General features: G+C 41.3%; 1 protein-coding gene across 1 annotated transcript in view; it reads left to right on the top strand.

The window, feature by feature from the left end:
- il34 (interleukin 34) overlaps positions 1-20,893 on the top strand; it is a 111,435-nt gene that overhangs the window by 33,578 nt on the left and 56,964 nt on the right. The window contains exons 3-4 of the mRNA XM_069900995.1: positions 1,290-1,390; positions 2,591-2,668. Coding sequence (XP_069757096.1) covers positions 1,290-1,390; positions 2,591-2,668 — 179 coding nt within the window. The remainder of the gene's footprint in view (positions 1-1,289; positions 1,391-2,590; positions 2,669-20,893) is intronic.

Here is a 20,893-nt window from a genome sequence, read left to right on the forward strand (position 1 = left end):
CCACGGATGCTGCCCGCCTTGCTGAGTTCTTGCAGCCCTCTCTGCGTGCTATTCCTGAACTGATCTGAACCAGAAAGCAACGTGTAACACTTGTTGTAGGCGGGCGAGGCTATAGAAGCTGGAATTTGCGGTCGAAACGTGAACTTCTAGAGGAACTCGGGTCGAGCAGCATCCATGGAGGCAGAGGCCAACATTTCAGGTCGAGGTCCTGCATTATAACTTCACACAATTTACACGTTGTTGGACCTTTGCTCTGCTGGACGGTTCAGTCTGCTCCTGAGAAATGTCCAAGCTCTTCGCCCGAGGAACCAGGCCCCCAGTCTAGTTGGTGTCAGCAGAGTTGTGGCTGCGCTGTTGCCCTTGGATTTGAAGCTGTGCATGTGACCCCAGCAACTTTCGTCAGGAGCTCGGGGTCCTGCTCCTCAGGGTGCAGCCCAGGACTGGTGGCTGCCGCCTCTCTCTATTGAGTTTCTCCATCCCTTCTCCCTCCCCAGTGCCTCAAACGACTGAAGAAAATGAACTGTTTTCTAGCATCCTGGAGCCACATAGCAGAACAGTGGGCCTTTCAGCCCGCTGAGTTGGTGCTATCCAACTGTCCCCCCTCCGATGCTAATTCCATGTTATTCTCTGCACATTCTCATTAGTTCCACTCAGATATTGCCCCTCAGCCAGGCCCACTTTGCAAGGGCTAATTAACCAGCTGACCCACATGTGGGAGGGAACAGGAGTACCTGGGAGGGTTCACACTCCACGAGGTCCGATGATCGAAATCTTTTTAAAAAAGATTTAGAGCTACTGCACGGTAAAAGGCCCTTCTGGCCTGCTACACCCCAGCACAGCCATGTGACCAATTAACGTGCACCTTTGGAGTATAGGAGGAAACTGGAGAACTCCTTGCAGACCGTGCCAGATTTGAACCCGTGTCGTTGGCGCTGTAATAGCGTTGCTAACCATGTCACCCTGGTGTTTACCCTTTCCTTTAATGCTGAGGGATAAATATTAACCCGAACGCCGGTGATAATCTCTTTACCGTGTGAGAAGAAGGGTTTATTTCCCTCAGACTCATGTATAATTGAAGCCTCTTTGACGTATATTCAATGATGAACTTATTGTGGTAAGGTTTGGTTTTTATGTGATGTGAAGGTACAATTGTCCCAATAAAGGCTTGTATAACTTGAACTTGAAGCCATTAGATGAGGTTGACCCAATTAGAAGACCGGGCCATGTTCATATCTCGCTTCTTACATTTACCATGATAATTTCTTCAGTCTCGTCTCTCTCCCTTGCAGATTTAAGTCTCCTTGGGGCACTGGTCACCGCTGATTCACTCTGCATTCATCTGGAGGAGCTCCACAATAAGCTGCAGTACCGACATCGGGCCAAGTACATGGTAAGTGGTGCTTTGAATTGAAATAGCATTGCCACCCTCCAGATGAAGCTCCCATGAGCACTTTAGTCCCCTCACTGGGAAAGTGGCCCAATCCTGTTCCAAGATTGTGGTTTGTTTAGCCATCCTCGTGTTCTCCCCTGTGGACTCATGGAGCGCTGCTGCCTGGACTTGCGCTATTGGCCGCCTACCCAAGTAGCCCTACTTTCGATCTTGTCTCAAGATGTAGGAGCAGAATTAGACCATTCAGCCCATCGAGTCTGTCTGCCATTCGAATCGTGGCTGAGGTGTTTCTCCCCATAACCTTTGATACCCTTACTAATCAAGAATATATCAGCCTCTGCTTTAAATCTACCCAGACACGACCTCCACACGTGTCTGTGGCCACAAATTCCACAGATTCACCACCCTTTGGCTGAAGCAAATCTGAGTTCTAAAAGAATGCCCTTTTATCTTGGGCAGCATTGGAAATGTCTTCCAATGCCCACTTTACCCAGCCCTTTCAATTGTGAGTAAGCCGTCTGACCATGGGGTCATCACCACTAACCTTGTTCTTGAACTTTGAACTCAGTGAGTGGGGAAATATCATTACTCAGTATGAGGTAATGGGGAGGTTTAATGCCCTCGATCTGTTGGTCATGATCTCTTCACACCCCCTCCCCTCCTGTCAGGAAGAAGATTCACGAGTACGAGATCACACACCTCTAGGTTCAAGGACAGCTTATTCCCCACCATTATTAGACTCCTGAATGGTCCTCAAAGTGGTAAAATTCTACCTGCTGCAGCTCCATGCTGTAACAGAGTTTGCTTTTGTTCTGTATCTTAACTGGGTACGAGATGTTTAACTGGTAAGCTCGCAAGACAACCTTGAACCTGTGTTGAAAGTGGGTGTGTTTCCACTGTCTACTTTTGCCTCTTTCCCATTTTCTACCCCCTTCTCCCTGCCCATGTATTTGCTACACATGGGTCCTTCTGAGATCGACTGAGTTTTGGGATGGACTGAAGAATTAGACCCCATGTAGTCTCGGATAACGAATAACAGTCGGAGCGCCGTCGCCCTGAATAAGTGTGTTCCACTTCACTGGGAGTTCGGAGGGACTTTAGGGGAGCACCTTGAGTTGAGTGTGGTAAGTGGAGCATGCTGAAAAATCAAACCCACTGGTCATGATGTGGGTTTAATGATTGGTTCTATTTTATTTGCAGAAAGATTACTTTCCAATTAACTACTCCGTGCAAGTTCACGACGAAGATATTTATCGAGCGCTGAACGTTACCTGGATGGTAGGTTCTAATGCAGGAAGTTTGTCCTTCCAGCTTGCATCTTAAAGTGTCTCTGCTCCACCCCCCCCCCCCCCCCCCCCCCCCACCGAGACTGGGCTGTCAGTTCTGTTGCTGATTTGGATTCCATCCCCTCCTTGTAGCCCTTTACCTGTGTCCCACTTAAGGTGGGTCTCAGAAAGATGTACGAGTGGCATTGGGGAAACTTCTTTCTTCTCTCTCCTGCTCCCAGCCCCCTGTGGGACTGCCTTCAAACTTGTATTAGTGCATTGGTATTTGGTTTAGTTCAAACATCAACCACAGTTCAGGCCCTTCAGCCACAATGTTGTGTGACTTGTGCAAACCCATTCCACAGCGATCTGACCCTTCCCAACCTCACACCCATAACCCTCTATTTTTCATACATCCATGTTTCTATATGGAAATCTTTTGAAAGTCCCAATTCTACCACCACTCCTTGTAGACCTACATGAAGTCACCTCTCATTGTTCTTCAGGCTTGGCAGTTAGCGCAATGCCTTTACAGCGCCAGTGATCGGGACCAGGATTCGAATCCCGCACTGTCTGTAAGGGGCTTTTCTCTGGGGTTCCAGTTTCCTCACCCTTTGAAAGACGTTGCGGGGTGTAGGTTAATGGGGTGTAAATTGAACGGCACAGACTCATAGGGGCTGATTCGGCCTGCTATTGTGCTGTATTTTAAAAATTCACTCTATAAAGAGGAAAGCTTTGGCTCACTAGATGTGGCTTCTAATACAGATAATATCCTGGTAAATCTTTTATGCACCCTCTCCAAAACTTCCATGTCTTTCCTATAATGAGGTGACCAAACTGAACATAAATTTGATCCAACCAGAGATTTAAAGAGCTGCAACAGTTTCATGGAGGTGCTCTCATACGTGTATAAAATTCTTTCTCGTGTTTGCTCTCTGCCCTACACAGATTTAAATGTGAGCAGTAATTGTTAAGGAAATGCATCTGAAAGTTTTATTGACTCATTTCTATTCTTCATCCTTGCCAAATCAGTTGTTCCAAATGTGGAAAGGACACACCAGGATAGTTTGTGTTGTCAGCTTGCTTCTCGATCTTAACATACCTGTACGTTTCCACCACTCTCAGCTTTCCTTTAAGAATGTAATCATTTCGAGGTGGGGGTGGGGGGGAGAGGGCTGTGCTGGCTTTACACTTCCGCATTGCCTGCAGTCAGTCTAATAAAAAACTGAATGAAAACTGACAACTGGTGGGAAGAACCGCAGGAGAGATTTGCTGCCTTTGGCCAAGCCTTTTCTGGCTCCGGAGTAACTTTGCATTGCAAATGCAGACCGAGCTTTCCTGTGCTCGATCTTTGAGAAAGCTCCTCATGGAGCCCAGGGAAGGCCCTCTGGCCCACAACATCTGCACTGGCCATGACACCTAAATAACCTGACCCCACATACATTCACATTGTCTCAATCCCACCATTCCTTCCCTGCCTGCTTGGGTGTCGGCGAAATGCCATCAAATTTGTCTCTGACACCTTTATGGAATCACATTGTAGATGGCCACCACTCTGTGTAAAAACAAGACTTGCCTTGTAAATCTCCTATAAACTCTCTCCCTCTAATGTTAAACTTAAGCTCGCTAATATCTGGCGTTTCCACCTTGGGAAGCAGCCTCTCACTGTCCACTATATCAATGCCTCTCATAATTTTATTTATATTTGGACAGCATGGTAACAAGACCCTTCCGGGCCACGAACCCGTGTTGACCAAATAAACCCATGTGGCCAATTAACCTATTGACCCTGTACTTGTTTGGAATGTGGGAGGAAACCGGAGCAGTTGGAGGAAACCCATGTGGTCATGGTGGGAACATACTGTGACAGAGTATATAGGTATGTTTTTGGGAGATAAATTGGGAAAGATTTGTTAGAATAGATCACATACAAACACTTTACAACAAATCTTATGTGAAATACTGGAGCTCTGCCCCATGCTAGACATAATGGGGCCAACAGCCTTTGCAAGAACTTTGGAGAATTCTAATGGATGGTTGTTTAGAAAAAGGCAACAGATAAAAGATCTTGTTGGAGACGCCGTCTGTCTGGAAGAGACTTGAGAGAGAGAGAGAGAGAGAGAGAGAGAGAGACACACACACACACACACACACACATACACAGTGTTACAGCCAATAACAGCATCTGGGACTGGAACAGGACAAGCTGGCAAGCTTGTGGAAAAACCCCATTTGGAAGTTGGTTGTGAATGCTTAGTTCAGCCTGGTCAAAGCCCTTGTGGTTCATGCAAGAGGAGAGGACTGGCTGTCTAATGTTTCACTTGGAATAAGAGAAACAAGAAGGAACTCTGGTGTCCTGAAAGAAAGATATTATCATCTGGAGAACCCTGAAGGGGCAAGTTTCGTTAGCAAGACACTGACGTGGCTGATTAAAAAAAAAAGGAATCAGTTGTGGATGTCCTGGAACAACAAATCTCTCTCTGAAAACTGACAAGCACCAAAGCCTGGTGAACTTTATAAATGTTAAATTTTGTGCACAGTAATAAGAATTGTCTATAACCAGTGAACTTGGAGGAATGAGAAGTGAGTTTGGATTGTGAATCAAAAACCTTTTTTGAACTTATGCACACATTACACACACATGCACTTAGAATTAGAAGGGGGTTAAATTAGGTTAGTTACATCAATAGTTATAAATTAAAGTGTAATTCTATTTTAATGTTTAAAGGTAATTAAAAGCAACTTTTGTTTAAGTAACCATTTGTCTTGGTGAATATCTATTGCTGCTGGGTTTTGGGGTCCTCTGGGCTCTAAACAATACAAAATCCTTACAGATTGCGCTGGATTTGAACCCAGGTGGCTGGCGCTGTACAAGCATTGTGTTCACTGTACCAGCCTGATAAACATCCATCAGGTCACCCTCAGCCTTTGACATTGCAGGGGAAACGATCCAAAAGTGTTCAATCGTTCCTTATACTCTCCTATCCAGGCAGCTTCCTGGTGAATCTCTTCCACACTCTCTCTTAAGGTTCCACCTCCTGTCCATAATGTGGGGAGCAGAACTGCGTGCACTACTCCTAATATGGCCAAGCCAACATATTGCACAGCTCTGACTTTCATAGTCAGTGCCCGAACTGATGACGGCAAGTAGGCCATCCACCTTACTTACCTGCACTGTCTCGTGGCCTTACAAACATCCCCTTGTCATAAGCCAAGCCAGAATCTGTTGGAAATGCTCAGCAAGCTGGTCTGAATCTGTGGCAAGAAGAGCAGAGCCCAGGTTCGGGGTCAAAGTTAGAAACGTTTGCAAAACAGTAAATTTTGTGACATGTTCATGACAGCAAATCCTAACTTCACCTTGTGTGACCTGAAATATTGGCAATATTTATCTTTCCATGGATACTACTGGGCCCTCTGAAGGTTGGCAGGGTCTTCTGTTTTCATTCTAGATTTGCAGTATCTTCATTTTTTTAATTTCCTATGGCGCAGCCAGATCTGAAAAGGTGAATTTCCAGTGTGCCTGTTCGAGACATCAGTCCAGCCAGTGGAGCATCACAGAACGGATGTTACTGGCCATCAAAGGGCAAGACTCTTCAATGGGACCATTCCTTACACAAAGGAAGGTGGTTGCTGTTTGGTTGCTGTTGAGGATTGGCCTTCCCAGCCCTGAGGGCAGCATGACGGATGTTTGAATTGAAGAATTGTACAGTGTTTGGGAGAATGGAAGATGAAAAGCATAACTATAAGACGAGGGGGTTGGATTTAGAAGGGTGATGAGGGGACCATTCTTCATTCAGAGGCTGGTGAGTACATGGAACAAGCTGGTAGACAAAGTAATGGGGGAAGGTACAAAATAATGCCAGTGCTGTTGTAAGGGCAGTGCCCTCTGCTGGAAAGCGGAGACATAGCGCTGCTCTGAAGGGGTCAACCATCTGGTCCTCGTGCCTGCAGCTCCATACAGGCCCTGTTAGAGGAGCAGATGGTGTTTTTAAAAAACTAAAATCCTGCCACCACAGGTCTGTGCCCAAGATGGCAGCGTCTATGCTCGGTGGCAGCCACGAGGGGGTTTGCAGAATCTAGGAAGCCAAGGCACAGACCTGAGAAACAGGTCCGAAACTGGGAGAACTGAGAAGTAGAGGAGATAACCCCATGGAGAGTGACCATGGTGGTGGACCAGTCAGGGGCTCGGCAGCTGAGGAACACAAAGGTGGTGGGAGACACGGTTGGGGAAAGGGGGGACCCGCACAGTCTGCGGGCTGCTAGAGGGTGGATCATGAAAACCAGGTATTGGAGCTGGGGATTCAATAGGGTGCTGAGGCCAGTAAAGGCTCTGGAAGGGTCTCGGGAACTCTGATCATATCGGAGGCTTGAACCTTGAGCTCGGGTGGTCAATGGATCTAACAGGAGTCTTCGCCAGCTGCATAGGCTACAGCAGCGCTGGAGGCGAATCCATGGACACTTGGTGACTCTGAAGAGACTCCTCCTCTTTCTCTCTTACTGTAAGCGGCTCCTGGGTGACAATAATTGTGACTCTTTGTCTCCCTTATGGCAGGCAGAAGACAATTTGGTGTAATATTACATATTCTGTACCATCACATAACAGAGTGTTGAGGTAGTGGTGGCAGCAGATACAAAAGCACTGTTTAATAGCTTTGGACATGGATGTGAATATTGTCACGTCGCGTTCTTGCCTTCGTCGGGAGCGGTGCTGCGCGAAAGTAACAGCGCACATGTGCGGGTGTGCTAATTGTCCAGATACGGGTGATGGATCTCAGGAGAAGGAGAGGGAGAGCGATAGGATCAGCTGCGTGGCAGTGAGCCCATGAGACAGTCGGAGGAATTTAGTTGGAGGGTGTTTGGGGAGCTGAAAATACAATGTGGTGTCTGGTGAATAATAAAGAAAGGCCACTTCATGGTGGCTGAAAGTAACAAGCAAGTGTATTCTTCATTGGTTTGTAACCTCGTATATTAGTGCGGTTAGAGTATGATGGAGGGATATGCTTCATTAGTTTGTAACCTGGTAAATCAGCTCCGTTACAGTATGCTGGAGGGATATGCTTTGTTGTTTTGTTCCCTGGTAAATCAGTGTCGTTAAAATATGATGGAGGGATGAGCTTAAATAGTTTGTTACCTGGTAAATCAGTGTTGTTACAGTATGATGGAGGGATATGATTCATTGGTTTGTAACCTGGAAAATCACTGCAGTTATAGTATGATGGAGGGATATGATTCATTGGATTGTAACCTGGTAAATCAGAATCATTACAGTATGAGTGAGCGATATGTTTCATTGGTTTGTAACCTAGTAAATCAGCCCCATTACAGTATAATGGAGGGATATGCTTCATTTGTTTGTACCCAGGTAAATCAATGCCGTTATACTATGATGGACGGAAATGCATCATTGGATAGTAAACTGGTAAATTCGTGTCGTTACAGTATGATAGAGGGATATGATTCATCTGTTTATAAAGTGGTACGTCAATGCCATTACAGTATGATAGAGAGATATGTTTCATTGGTTTGTTACCTGGTAAATGAGTGTCATTACAGTATAAGGAGGAATATGATTCATTGGTTTGTAACCTGGTAAATCAGACCCATTACAGTACGATGGAGGGATATGCTTCTAAGGTTTGTAACCTGTTAAATCAGTGCCATTGCAATATGATGGAGGAATATGCTTCATTGGTTTGTAACCTGGTAAATCAGAATCGTTACAGTATGAGTGAGCGATATGCTTCATTGGTTTGTAACCTAGTAGAGCAGCCCCGTTACGGTATGATGGAGGGATATGTTTCATTGGTTTGTAACCTAGTAAATCAGCCCCATTACAGTATAATGGAGGGATATGCTTCATTTGTTTGTACCCAGGTAAATCAATGCCGTTATACTATGATGGACGGAAATGCATCATTGGATAGTAAACTGGTAAATTCGTGTCGTTACAGTATGATAGAGGGATATGCTTCATCTGTTTATAAAGTGGTACGTCAATGCCATTACAGTATGATAGAGAGATATGTTTCATTGGTTTGTTACCTGGTAAATGAGTGTCATTACAGTATAAGGAGGAATATGATTCATTGGTTTGTAACCTGGTAAATCAGACCCATTACAGTACGATGGAGGGATATGCTTCTAAGGTTTGTAACCTGTTAAATCAGTGCCATTGCAATATGATGGAGGAATATGCTTCATTGGTTTGTAACCTGGTAAATCAGAATCGTTACAGTATGAGTGAGCGATATGCTTCATTGGTTTGTAACCTAGTAGAGCAGCCCCGTTACGGTATGATGGAGGGATATGCTTCATTGGATGGTAACCTGGTAAATTAGTGTCGTTAATCTATGACGGAGGTATATGCCTCATGTGTTTGTAACCTGGTAAATAAGTGCCGTTATAATATGATGGAGGAATATGCTTCATTGGATTGTGAACTGCTAAATCAGTGCTGTTATATTATGATGGAGGGATATGCTTCATTAGTTTTTAACCTGGTAAATCATCTTGTTACAGTATGATGGAGGGATATGCTTTGTTGTTTTGTTACCTGGAAATCAGTGCTGTTAAAATATGATGGAGGGATGAGCTTAAATAGTTTGTTACATGGTAAATCAGTGTTGTTACAGTATTATGGAGGGATATGATTCATTGGTTTGTAACCTGGTAAATCACTGCAGTTATAGTATGATAGAGGGATATGATTCATTGGATTGTAACCTGGTAAATCAGAATCATTACAGTATGAGTGAGCGATATATTTCATTGGTTTGTAACATAGTAAATCAGCTCCGTTACAGTATAATGGAGGGATATGCTTCATTAGTTTGCACCCAGGTAAATCAGTGCCATTATAGTTTGAAGGAGGGATATGCTTAATTGGTTTGTAACCTAGTGAAGCAGCCCCGTTACAGTATGATGGACAGATATGCATCATTGGATAGTAAACTGGTAAATTTGTGTCGTTACAGTATGATAGATGGATATGCTTCATTGATTTGTTTTCTGCTAAATGAGTGTGATTACAGAATGATGCAAGGATATCCTGCATTGGTTTGCAACCTGGTAAATCAGTGTCTTTACGGTATTATGGAGGGTTATGCTTCATTAGTATGTTACCTGGTAAATCAGTATTGTTACAGTATGATGTAGGGATCTGCGTCATTGATTTGTAACCTGGCAAATCATTGCCTTTACAGTATGATGGAGGGATATGCTTCATTGATTTGTAACCTGGTAAATCAGTGCTGTTGTAGTATGATGGATTGATATGCTTCATTGGTTTGTAACATTGTTAATCAGTGCCGTAACAGTGTGAGGGAGGGATATGTTTCATTGGTTTGTAAACTAGTGAAGCAGCCCCGTTATAGTATGATGGAGGGATATGCTTCATTGGATGGTAAAATGGTAAATAGTGTTGTCAAAGTATGATGGAGGAATATGCTTCATTGATTTGTAACCTGGTAAATCAGCTCCGTTACATTATGATGGAGGGTAATGTTTCATTTGTTTGTAACCTGGCAAATCAGTGCCGTTGTAGTATGATGGATTGATATGCTTCATTGGTTTGTAACATTGTTAATCAGTGCCGTAACAGTGTGAGGGAGGGATATGTTTAATTGGTTTGTAAACTAGTGAAGCAGCCCCATTATAGTATGATGGAGGGATATGCTTCATTGGATGGTAAAATGGTAAATTAGTGTTGTCACAGTATGATGGAGGGATATTCTTCATTGGTTTGTAAGCTGGTATATTAGTGTTATTACAGTATGATGGAGGGAAATGCTTCATTGGTTGTTAAGCTGGTAAATCAGCCCTTTTACAGTATGATGGAGGGATATGCTTCATTGGTTTATAACCTGGTAAATCAGCCCTGTTACAGTATGATGGAGAGATTTGCTTCATTGGTTTGTAACATGGTAAATTAGAGTCATTACAGTATAATAGATAGATATGCTTCATTGGTTTGTAACCTGGTAAATGAATGTGATTACCGAATGATGCAGGGATATGCTTCATTGGTTTACATCCTGGTAAATCAGCTCATTATAGTATGATGGAGAGATATGTTTCATTGGTTTGTACCCTGGTAAATCAGTGCCATTACAGTTTGTTGGAGTGATATGCTCCATTGGTTTTTAATGTGGTAAATCCGTGCCATTGCAGTATGATGGAGAGAAATGGTTCATTGTTTTATAACCTGGTAAATCAGCTGTGTTACGGTATGATGGAAGGATATGCTTCATTGATTTGTACCCAGGTAAATCAGTGCCGTTACCGAATGATGGAGGGTTATGCTTCATTGGATTGTAACCTGGTAAATCTGTGCTGTAACAGTGTGAGCGAGGTATATGCTTTATTGGTTTGTAACCTGATAAGTCAGAATTGTTACAGTATTTTGGAAGGATATGCTTCATTTGTTTGTAAACTGGTAAATCAGTGAAGTTACAGTATGATGTAGGGATATGCTCATTTGGATGGTAAGCAGGTACATCTGCCCTATTACAGTATGATGGTGGAATAGGCTTCATTGATTAGTAACCTTGTAAGTTACTGTCAATACAGAATGATGGAGGGATATGCCTCATTGATTTGTACCCAGGTAAATCAGTCTCATTACGGAAAGATGGAGGATTATGCTTCATTTTTTTGTAACCTTGTAAATCAGTGTCTTTTCCGTATTATGGAGGATTACGCTTCATTACTTTGTTATCTGTTAAATCCGTATTGTTACAGTATGATGTAGGGATATGCTTCATTGGTTTGTAACCTGGTAAATCATTGCCGTTACAGTATGTTGGAGGGATATGCTTCATTGATTTGTAACCTGGTAGGATGAGTCACGTGATGGAGTAGTGGCCGGTTGGGGAACTCCAACCCTCTCTGGAAAAGTTTTAAAAAAACACAGAAAACACAAGGGCATAAACACAAAAATTAAAATGAAGTGAAAGTAAAGGTGGGAAGAAAATGGCAGCGAAGAAAGAAAAGTTGAAAGCAACGGGAAGAAGAAAAGACATCGGAAGAAGAAGGTGAAGGCCTTACCTGTCCGAGGAGGCCAGCCGCGGAGAGAGAAGCCCGCTCCCCCAGGTCAGTCGAAGTCCCGAGCTTGGGACTACAAAAATGGCTCGCGGAGCCAAGCAAAAGTGCGACTCCTCGCGCATGCGCGATGCACAAGACAAAAAAAACACTGACGGGAGGGGGGACCAGCTGAGGAGTCGATCTCCACAGCTGAGAATGACAGCCACAGCACAGCAGCAAGAAGAGAACATAGAAAACAACGAGAACAAGAAAGAAGAGAATAAAAAGAAATCAAGGAAACAACAGATGACCAACCCAGAGGAAGAAGAAGAAGAACACAGAGAAATGGAAGAAGAAGAACACAGAGAAATGGAAGAAGAAGGGCAAGACAATGGATATTTTTTTTTAAAGAATATATGGAATCAGTAAAAGAATGGCAATCACAAGAATTTAGTGAAATAAAAAGAAGAATTAAAAGTACAGAAGAAAAAATGAATAGATTTGAGATGGTCATGTCAGATACAGGAAAAAGAGTGGACAAGGTGGAAGAACGAGAAACAGCCGTAGAAATGGAAGTAGAGGACTTAAAAGAGAAATTAGAAGAATCTAATAAAAAAGTTAAAGAGAAACAAGAGCTGTTAGCTCAGAAGATAGATATAATGGAAAATTATAATAGAAGAAATAATATAAAGATAGTGGGCCTTAAGGAAGATGAAGAAGGCAAGAATATGAGAGAATTTATAAAAGATTGGATCCCCAGGGTCCTAGGAAGACCAGAATTACAGGAAGAAATGGAAATAGAAAGGGCACATAGAACATTAGCCCCGAAACCACAGCCACAACAAAAACCAAGATCCATTTTAGTAAAATTTTTAAGATATACAACAAGAGAAAATATATTGGAGAAAGCAATGAAGAAAATAAGAGAAGACAAAAAGCCACTGGAATACAAAGGTCAAAAAGTTTTTTTCTATCCAGACATAAGTTTTGAACTCCTGAAGAAGAGAAAGGAGTTTAATACAGCAAAAGCGATCCTATGGAAAAAAGGATATAAATTTATGCTAAAGTACCCAGCGGAACTTAAAATAGTTATTCCAGGGCAGCAAAACAGACTATTCTCGGATCCGGAGGAAGCAAGAAAATTTGCAGAACAACTACAAGACAGACAGAGAGATGAAGACATGTAATGAGAGCAAAAATGACCATGAACTATATGTATGTGTGTATTTATGTGTTTATGTATATATGTGTGTACATGAGTGTATGTGTATTTAAAGGAAAATATATAGAGTATAGAAAAGAATTAATAAGCGAAAGAAAGGGAAGAGAGGAAGTAAGGAGGGAATTAAGAGAGTGACTTTTGTGTATATGAAAATTGGAATCTTTTCTGGGGGGGCTGGGTGGGGAGGAGTTAAGGTCACTGCGAAATCAGTTGACGCTTGCGAGTGAATTCGCAAATCCAAATGGAGAGGGGAGATGTGGTTGCCCGACAAGGGATAAAGGGCAACTCAGGAAGGTGAGGGGATAGTGGGGTTAAAGAAATTTTAGATAGGAGAATAAGGGAAATGTTTGATGTTTTAGAAATGTTGTCTTATAAAGTGTTCAAAACAAGAAAGCTGAAATGGATAAGAAGGAAAGGTGATGATGAGGAAACGGAAAGGAAAGATAAACAAAGTATGAAATGGCTATGTTGAACTATATGACTTTAAATATTAACAGAATACATAAACAAATCAAAAGGAAGAAACTGCTAAATTTACTGAAAAAAGAAAAAATTGATATAGCATTCTTGCAAGAAACACACTTAACTGAAATGGAGCACAAGAAATTAAAGAGAGATTGGATAGGACATGTAACAGCAGTGTCATATAATTCAAAAGCTAGAGGAGTAGCTATATTAATCAGTAAAAATGTACCAATTAAAATAGAAGAGGAAATAATAGATCCAGCAGGGAGATATGTAATGATAAAATGTCAGATATATTCTGAGTTTTGGAATTTACTAAGAAGATCAAAAATTTATGCAAGATATTTTTTTGAAGATAGCAGACACGCAAGAGAATATATTAATAGGGGAGATTTCAACCTTAATTTGGATTCAAATATGGATAAAACTGGGAAAAAAATTAACAGAAATAACAAAGTAACCAAATTTATAATTAAATCGATGCAAGAAATGCAACTTTTGGATATATGGAGGAAACAACACCCAGAGGAAAAGGAATATTCATATTGTTCGGGTAGACATAAAACATACTCAAGAATAGACCTATTCTTGTTATCAGCTTGCATGCAAGACAGAGTTAGAAAAACAGAATATAAAGCTAGAATATTATCGGACCACTCACCCCTGATATTGACAGTAGAGTTAGAGGACATCCCTCCAAGAATGTATAGATGGAGATTAAACTCCATGCTACTTAAAAGGCAGGATTTTAGAGAATTCATTGAAAGACAAATTAAAATGTACTTTGAAATAAATACGTAATCAGTGAAAGATAAGTTTATACTATGGGATGCAATGAAAGCGTTCATCAGAGGGCAAATAATAAGTTATGTAACCAAGATGAAGAAGGACTACAATCAGAAAGCAGAGCAGTTGGAAAGGGAAATAGTAAATATAGAAAAAGAATTAGCAATGAAGGAAGACACACATAAAAGAAGAGAATTGGCAGATAAAAAAATAAAATATGAAACACTACAAACATATAAGGTGGAGAAGAACATAATGAAGACAAAACAGAAGTATTATGAGCTAGGAGAAAAAACGCACAAAATTCTACCATGGCAGCTTAAGACAGAACAAACTAAGAGAATGGTATTGGCATCAAGGAAAAAAGACAAACAAATCACATATAATCCAACGGAGATTAATGAAAACTTCAGAGAATTCTACGAACAATTACACCAAACTGAAAATGAAGGGAAAGAAGACAAAATAGATGAATTTTTAACTAAAATTGAACTACCGAAATTACAAATAGAGGAACAAAATAAATTAACAGAACCATTACAATCTGATGGAGGAATATTCTTCAATTGTTTGTAACTTGGTAAATCTGTGCCATTGCAGTATATTGGAGGAATATGCTTCATTGGTTTGTAACCTGGTAAATCATGTCCGTTACAGTATGATGGAAGGATATGCTTCATTGTTTTGTAACCTGGTAAATCAGTGCCATTGGAGTATGATGGATGGATATGCTTTATTGGTTTGTAACTTTGTTAATCAGTGCCGTAACAGTGTGAGGGAGGGATATCTTTTATTGGTCTTTAAACTAGTGAAGTAGCCCCGTTACACTATGATGGCGAGAAATGGTGCATGGTTTTTTAGCCTGGTAAATCAGGTCCATTACAGTATGATGGAGGGATACGTTTCATTGGTTTGTATACTAGTTAAGCAGCCCCGTTACTGTATGATGGAGGGATATACATCATTGAATGATAAAGTGGTAAATTAGTGTTGTCACAGTATGATGGAGAGATTTACTTCATTGGTTTGTTATCTGGTAAATCATTGCCGTTGGAGTGTGCTGGAGGGATATGCTTCATTGGTTTGTATACTAGTTAAGCAGCCCCGTTACTGTATGATGGAGGGATATACTTCATTGAATGATAAAGTGGTAAATTAGTGTTGTCACAGTATGATGGAGAGATTTGCTTCATTGGTTTGTTATCTGGTAAATCCTTGCCGTTGGAGTGTGATGCAGAGATATGCTTCATTGGTTTGTAACCTGGAAAATCGGTGCCATTACAGTATGTTGGACGGATTTGCTTCATTGGTTTTTCACCTGGTAAATCCATGTCATTGAAGTATGATGGAGAGAAATGGTTCATTATTTTATAACCTGGAAAATCAGCTGTGTTACAGTATTATGGAGCTATATGCTTCATTGGTTTGTAACCTGGTAAATCAGGACCAGCATGATGGAGGGTTATGCTTCTTTGGTTTGTAATCTAGAAAATTAGTGCCGTTGGAGTATGATGGATGGATATGCTTCATTGGTTTGTATCATAGTGAAGCAGCTCCATTGCACTATGACGGAGAGATTTGCTTCATTGTATGGTGAACTGGTAAATTAGTGTCATTACAGTATGATGGATATGCTTCATTGGTTTTTTAACCTGGTTAGTCAATGTCATTACAGTATGATGCAAGGATATGCTTCATCTGTTTGTGTCCTGGAACGTCAGTGCCATTACAGTATGATGGAAGGATATGTTTTATTGGTTTGTAACCTGGTAAATCAGAATCGTTACAGTATGATGAAGGGATATGCTTCATTTATTTGTATCCTGCTAAATGAGCCCCATCACAATCTGATGGGGGAATAAGCTTCAATTGATTTTAACCTGTTAAATCCATGCCATTGCAGTATATTGGAGGAATATGCTTCATTGGTCTGTAACATGGTAAATCCATGCTGTTGCAGTATGATGGAGAGAAATTGTTCATTGTGTTATAACCTTGAAAATCAGATCCGTTGCAGTATGATGGAGAGATATGCTTCATTGGTTTGTAACGTTGTTAATCAGTGCCATAACTGTGTTAGGGTCTGATACGTTTCATTGTTTTATAAACTAGTTAAACAGCCCCATTACAGTATGATGGAGGGATATAGTTTATTAAATGATAAACTGGTAAATTAGTGTTGTCACAGTATGATGGAGGGATATGCTTCATTGGTTTGTAAACTGGAAAATCAGGGCAGTTTCAGTATGATGGAGTCATATGATCCATTGGTTTGGAAGCTGGTATATTAGTGCCATTGCAGTATGATGGAGGGATATGCTTCATTAGTTTTAAACCTGGAAAATCAGCCCTGTTACAGTGTGATGGGAAGATTTGCTGCATTGGTTTCTTATCTGGTAAATCATTGCCGTTGGAGTATGATGGAGGGATATGCATCATTGGTTTGTAACCTGGTAAATGAGTGTGATTAAAGTATGATGCAGGAATATGCTTCATTGGTTTTCAACCTGGTAAATCAGTCTCGTTGAAGTATGATGGATGGATATGTTTCATTGTTTTGTATCCTGGCAAATCAGCCCTTTACAGAATGATGGAGGGATGTGCTTCGTTGGTTTGTACCCAGATAAGTCAATGCCGTTACCGATCGATGAAGGGATATGCTTCATTGGTTTGTAACCTGCTAAATCTGTGCCATTACATTATGATGGAGGGATATTCTTCATTTATTTGTAAGCTGGAAAATCATTGCCGTTACACGTTGATGGTGGGATCTGCTTCATTGTCTTGTAACCTGGTAAATCAGGTCCGTTACAGTATAATGGATGGATATGCTTCATTGGTTTGTAACTTGCTAAATCAGCCCCGTTATAAATTGATGGAGGAATATGCTTCATTGGTTTTTTAACCTGGTAAGTCAGTGTCATTTCAGTATGATGCAAGGATATGCTTCATCTGTTTGTATCCTGGTACATTAGTGCCATTACATTATGATGGAAGGATATGTTTTATTGGTTTGTAACCTGGTAAATCTGAATCGTTACGGTATGATGAAGGGATATGCTTCATTGGTTTGTAACCTGGTAAATCATGTCCGTTACAGTATGATGGAGGGATATGCTTCATTTATTTGTAACCTGCTAAATCAGCCCCATTATATTCTGATGGAGGAATATTCTTCAATTGTTTGTAACTTGGTAAATCTTTGACATTGCACTATATTGGAGGAATATGCTTCATTGGTTTGTAACCTGGTAAATCATGTCCTTTACAGTATGATGGAGGGATATGCTTCATTTATTTGTAACCTGCTAAATCAGCCCATTACAATCTGATGGAGGAATATTCTTCAATTGTTTGTAACTTGGTAAATCTGTGACATTGCAGTATATTGGAGGAATATGCTTCATTGGTTTGTAACCTGGTAAATCATGTCCGTTACAGTATGATGGAGGTATATGCTTCATTGTTTTGTAACCTGCTAAATCAGTGCCGTTGGAGTATGATGGATGGATATGCTTCATTGGTTTGTAACGTTGTTAATCAGTGCCGTAACAGTGTGAGGGAGGGATACGTTTCATTGGATGGTAAACTGGTAAATTTGTGTTGTCACAGTATGATAGAGGGATATGCTTCATTGGTTTGTAAACTGGTAAATCAGTGCAGATACAGTATGATGGAGTGATATGCTCCATTGGTTTGCAAGCTGATATTTTAGTGTTTTTGCAGTATGATGGAGGGATATGCTTCATTCGTTTGAAACCTAGTAAATCAGCCCTGTTACAGTTTGATGGGGAGATTTGCTTCATTGGTTTGTTATCTGGTAAATCATTGCCGTTGAAGCATGATGCAGGGATATGCATCATTGGTTTGTAACGTGCTAAATCAGTGCCATTACATTATGATGGAGGGTTATTCTTCATTGATTTATAAGCTGGAAAATCATTGCCGTTACACTATGATGGAGGGATCTGCTTCATTGTCTTGTAACCTGGTAAATCAGGTCCGTTACAGTATGATGCAGAGATATGCTTCATTGATTTTTAACGTGGTAAATCAGTGCCGTTGTAGTATGATGGATTGATATGCTTCATTGGTTTGTAACATTGTTAATCAGTGCCGTAACAGTATGAGGGAGGGATATGCTTCATTGGATGGTAAACTGGTAAATTAGTGTTGTCACAGTATGATGGAGGGGTATACTTCATTGGTTTGTAAACTGGTAAATCAGTGCAGTTACAGTATGATAGAGTGATATGCTCCATTGGTTTGTAAGCTGGTATATTAAAACAACCAACTGAAAAACCTCACAAAGATAAGCGTATACAGAGCCGTTGTCATACCCACACTCCTGTTCGGCTCCGAATCATGGGTCCTCTACCGGCACCACCTACGGCTCCTAGAACGCTTCCACCAGCGTTGTCTCCGCTCCATCCTCAACATCCATTGGAGCGCTCACACCCCTAACGTCGAGGTACTCGAGATGGCAGAGGTCGACAGCATCGAGTCCACGCTGCTGAAGATCCAGCTGCGCTGGATGGGTCACGTCTCCAGAATGGAGGACCATCGCCTTCCCAAGATCGTTTTATATGGCGAGCTCTCCACTGGCCACCGTGACAGAGGTGCACCAAAGAAAAGGTACAAGGACTGCCTAAAGAAATCTCTTGGTGCCTGCCACATTGACCACCGCCAGTGGGCTGATAACGCCTCAAACCGTGCATCTTGGCGCCTCACAGTTTGGCGGGCAGCAGCCTCCTTTGAAGAAGACCGCAGAGCCCACCTCACTGACAAAAGGCAAAGGAGGAAAAACCCAACACCCAACCCCAACCAACCAATTTTCCCTTGCAACCGCTGCAATCGTGTCTGCCTGTCCCGCATCGGACTGGTCAGCCACAAACGAGCCTGCAGCTGACGTGGACTTTTTACCCCCTCCATAAATCTTCGTCCGCGAAGCCAAGCCAAAGATATTAGTGTTATTGCAGTACGATGGAGGGATATGCTTCATTGATTTTTAACCTGGTAAATGAGGTCCGTACAGTATGATGCAGGGATATGCTTCATTGGTTTGTAACCTGGCAAATCAGTCCCGTTGAAGTATGAGGGATGGATATGCTTCATTTTGAAACTTGCTAAATCAGCCCTGTTACAAATTGTTGAAGGAATATGCTTCATTGGTTTGTAACCTGGAAAATCGGTGTCATTACAGTCTGTTGGACGGATTTGCTTCATTGGTTTTTCACCTGGTAAATCCATGTCATTGAAGTATGATGGAGAGAAATGGTTCATTGTTTTATAACCTGGAAAATCAACTGTGTTACAGTATTATGGAGCTATATGCTTCATTGGTTTGTAACCTGGTAAATCAGGACCGTTACAGTATGATGGAGGGTTATGCTTCTTTGGTTTGTAACCTAGAAAATTAGTGCCGTTGGAGTATGATGGATATGCTTCATTAGTTTGTATCCTAGTGAAGCAGCTCCATTGCACTATGACGGAGAGATTTGCTTCATTGTATGGTGAACTGGTAAATTAGTGTCATTACAGTATTTTGGAGTGATATGCTTCATTGGTTTTTTAACCTGGTTAGTCAATGTCATTACAGTATGATGCAAGGATGTGCTTCATCTGTTTGTGTCCTGGTACGTCAGTGCCATTACAGTATGATGGAAGGATATGTTTTATTGGTTTGTAACCTGGTAAATCTGAATCGTTACAGTATGATGAAGGGATATGCTTCATTTATTTGTATCCTGCTAAATGAGCCCCGTCACAATCTGATGGAGGAATAAGCTTCAATTGTTTGTAACGTGGTAAATCCATGCCATTGCAGTAAATTGGAGGAATATGCTTCATTGGTCTGTAACATGGTAAATCCATGCTGTTGCAGTATGATGGAGAGAAATTGTTCATTGTGTTATAACCTTGAAAATCAACTGTGGTGCAGTATGATGGAGTGTTATGCTTCATTGATTTTTAACCTGGTAAATCAGATCCGTTGCGGTATGATGGAGAGATATGCTTCATTGGTTTGTAACGTTGTTAATCAGTGCCATAACTGTGTTAGGGTCTGATACGTTTCATGGTTTTATAAACTAGTTAAACAGCCCCATTACAGTATGATGGAGGGATATAGTTCATTGAATGATAAACTGGTAAATTAGTGTTGTCACAGTATGATGGAGGGATATGCTTCATTGGTTTGTAAACTGGAAAATCAGGGCAGTTACAGTATGATGGAGTCATATGCTCCATTGGTTTGGAAGCTGGTATATTAGTGTCATTGCAGTATGATGGAGGGATATGCTTCATTCGTTTGAAACCTAGTAAATCAGCCATGTTGCAGTGTGATGGGGAGATTTGCTTCATTGTTTTGTTATCTGGTAAATCATTGCCGTTGGAGTATGATGGAGGGATACGCATCATTGGTTTGTAACCTGGTAAATGAGTGTGATTAAAGTATGATGCAGGGATATGCTTCATTGGTTTTCAACCTGGTAAATCTGTCTCGTTGAAGTATGATGGATGGATATGTTTCATTGTTTTGAATCCTGGCAAATCAGCCTTTTACAGAATAATGGAGGGATTTGCTTCGTTGGTTTGTACCCAGATAAGTCAGTGCCGTTACCGATTGATGAAGGGATATGCTTCATTGGTTTGTAACCTGCTAAATCTGTGCCATTACATTATGATGGAGGGATATTCTTCATTTATTTGTAAGCTGGAAAATCATTTCCGTTACACTTTGAT

The sequence above is a fragment of the Narcine bancroftii genome, chromosome 10 (genome assembly GCF_036971445.1).
Source record: "Narcine bancroftii isolate sNarBan1 chromosome 10, sNarBan1.hap1, whole genome shotgun sequence".
In the NCBI taxonomy this organism is placed as follows: Eukaryota; Metazoa; Chordata; class Chondrichthyes; order Torpediniformes; family Narcinidae; genus Narcine; species Narcine bancroftii.